General features: G+C 42.9%; 1 protein-coding gene across 1 annotated transcript in view; it reads right to left on the minus strand.

Moving 5' to 3' along the window:
* Positions 1-2,742, minus strand: part of map7d2b (MAP7 domain containing 2b) — a 45,752-nt gene extending 43,010 nt beyond the window's left edge. The window contains 2 exon segments of the mRNA XM_062441422.1: positions 1,080-1,186; positions 2,706-2,742. Of these exon segments, the coding sequence (XP_062297406.1) occupies positions 1,080-1,186; positions 2,706-2,742 (144 nt within the window).
* Positions 2,743-3,023: the final 281 nt, after the last annotated feature.

Genomic DNA, 3,023 nt, shown 5'->3' on the forward strand with positions numbered 1-3,023 from the left:
GGAAGAAGGACAGAGGAAAGAGGAAGGGAGGAAGGTAGGGGGAGGAAAGAAAGAGAGAGGAGGGAGGAAAGAAGGAAGGGAGGAAGGAAAGGAAGGAAGGAAGGAAGGAAGGAAGGAAAAAGGGGGATGGAGGAAGGACAGACGGAAGGAAGGAAGGGAGGAAAAGAAGGAACAGTCAAGACAGACGGGGTAAATTTGACCCGGGAAGACGACAGGAAGGTTAAACAATATTTCTTTAAAGACTAGTGTATGAAACTGATGAAACATTAAAACATTAAAACACTGAGATGCCTGCAAATCAATATACTAAATTGGATTATTTAAGGTGTAATTTAAAAACTCTGTGTACTTGCAGAATTACAAATTTAAAAATCATTTATAATAGAAAAATCTAAAATTTCTCTTGAGACTAGTGTATTAAACTGATGATGCACTGAAAGATTGAGACACCTGCAAATCATAAATAGTATTTGAGGTGTAATTTAACCCTCCTGTTGTCCTCGAGTCAAGGAAGGGTGGGAGGAAGAAGGAAGGAAAGGAGGGAGGAGGAAGGAGGGAACGGATGGAGGAAGGAAGGATGGAAGGGAGGAAGAAGGAAGGAAAGGAGGAAGGAAGGGAGGAAGAAGGAAGGAAAGGAGGGAGGAAAGAAGGAAAGGAGGGGAGGAAGGAAGAAGGAAGGAAGGAGGGAGGAAGGAAGGGAGGAAAAGGAAAGAAGGAAGGGAGGAAGTAAAGGAAGGAAGGAAGGAAGGATGGAGGAAAGATGGAAGGAAGGAAGGAAGGTAGGAGGGAGGGAGGGAGGGAGAGAGGAAAAGAGGAAGAGAGGAAGGAAGGAAAGAAGGACAGAGGAAAGAAGGAAGGGAGGAAGGTAGGGGGGAGGAAAGAAAGAGAGAAGGAGGGAGGAAGGAGGAAGGAGGAAGGACGGAAGGACGGAAGGAAGGAAGGGAGGAAAGAAGGAACATTCAAAACAGACGGGGTCAATTTGGGGTCTTACTTTTACTCTCTTACGGTCATATTTCCAATATTTTTCCTGCCCTTGATTTATATAAAGATGGATATTTATGACGATAAAGTGGCAGCACATCAACAAGGCTGTGAGTTTTACCTGGAGGGCTCCTGTGACTGGACGGTGACCGAGCAGGGGACGAGTTCCTACTGGAGAGCAGCGGTGCAGGAGGAGGGGCCAAAGCTGAGAAACAACCAAGACATGATTCATATTACACATGGCCAAGAGGCAAATCCTGCAAAACAAACACATAAAGCTGGAGTGGCTGCATGTATAAAGATAGAAAAGACTCCCAAAAGATAGCAATCACACATCTGACATGACATCTGAATGCAATGAATCTGCTGTCAATCATTGCATCACCTTCAGGGTTTGAATGTCAATGTAAGCTGTCAGTGCGTGACCCTCCGAATGCGACCCTCGAGCCCCCCCCATTCCTCTTATGTTTTTATTCCTCAATCCTTCAAACTGACATGAAAGCTTCCATGAAAGGACATCTACATATTGACCCATGATTGACTGCACACACACATAACAAACACACACACAGGAGATGATGGCAGCCTTCCTTCCAGTCTATTAGATATGCAAATAAATGCTAAAAAGGAGTCCCATTGGTTCCTCTTGGCTTTAATCTGCGCTTAAAAAATGACATCACATGCAGAAATCAGCTGAGGCACATTTTAAGGCGACAAAAGGCTTCTTTCAGACGAGGTGTGTGTGTGTGTGTGTGTGTGTGTGTGTGTGTGTGTGTGTGTGACAGGCTGCTGCATTGATGAAAGAACAAGGTTGATTTATGTGACAGACTGCTACAGACGTCCTGCACAGTCAACCTAAATAGAGATGAATAGGGAGAAACATATACAGTACAATGCAGCACATTAAAAAAAAGAGCATCAGAATCTATATCTATCTATTTTCATATTATTCAGATGCAATAAGGAAACTCTGCAATGATTAATGAACTAATTCTGTGATATATTGCAGAATATACTGACATATTCCGCATACAGCCTTTTGATATAAATAGATATAATCCCCAGAGCATTGCAGTGTGTTTTTCAATAGGCTGCATATGGATGTCAAGGCCAAACATGCAAAAAAAACAAAGCTTAAAAATGTTGCATTTAAGTGTCTGACCAATGCACATGCTATTATATTCACAACCTAATCATCTGCATTAATGGAAAATATATATCCACATGCAAGAAAACCAATTTATGTTGGCATTGTCCTTTAAAAATAAACATCACGTACAAAAGCATAGCCATGAAGAAGTCTTACAGCCTGATTAGGATATTTAAAAGGAGTCGTTCTTATTAATATTGGTGAACATATATTGCATTTAAGTGCCTGACCAATGCACATGCCATTATATTCACAGCCTAACAATCTGCATTAATGGAAAATATATATCCAGATGCAGGAAAACCAATATATACCCATGTTTTGTTGGCATTGTCCTTTAAAATAAACACATTAAGTACAAAGAATAGCATGTCATGAATAAGTCTTACAGCCAGGATATTTAAAGGGAAATGCATGCTTTTTTTAAATGAAGAAATCGTTTAGAATAAGGACTTTAGGCTATAAATCAGGAGTCTGGATCAATACGCAAATGCACTGACTGTCAAACGCCCTTTTTTTTATGACACTGCATGAATAGGAGACAACACACATGAATGCATATTTTCCTCCTCACCTGTCATATCAGGGAAGCTCGGCACCACCTCAGTCATCTCAATGTTCGTCGAGCAAATGTTATTACCTGGAGGGTTGATGGAGTGATGGAGGAGGGGTGGTGTTGGTGGAGGGGTGCAGGGTTGATCTGATAAGGATCCCCTGCAGAGGCTCGAAAAACCGCCCAAACCCGACTGAAAATCCCGAGAGAGGGAGCCGGTTGAAACGCGATGACTCAGGGAAAGACTGAGGAAAACATGATGCTGTGAGGAGGAGCGGCTGAGCTGTGCGGAGAGAAAGGAAAGGGGGGGGGGGGGGGGGGGGGGGGGGGGAGGAGTGC

This window comes from Scomber scombrus, chromosome 20 (assembly GCF_963691925.1).
Source record: "Scomber scombrus chromosome 20, fScoSco1.1, whole genome shotgun sequence".
Taxonomy (NCBI): domain Eukaryota; kingdom Metazoa; phylum Chordata; class Actinopteri; order Scombriformes; family Scombridae; genus Scomber; species Scomber scombrus.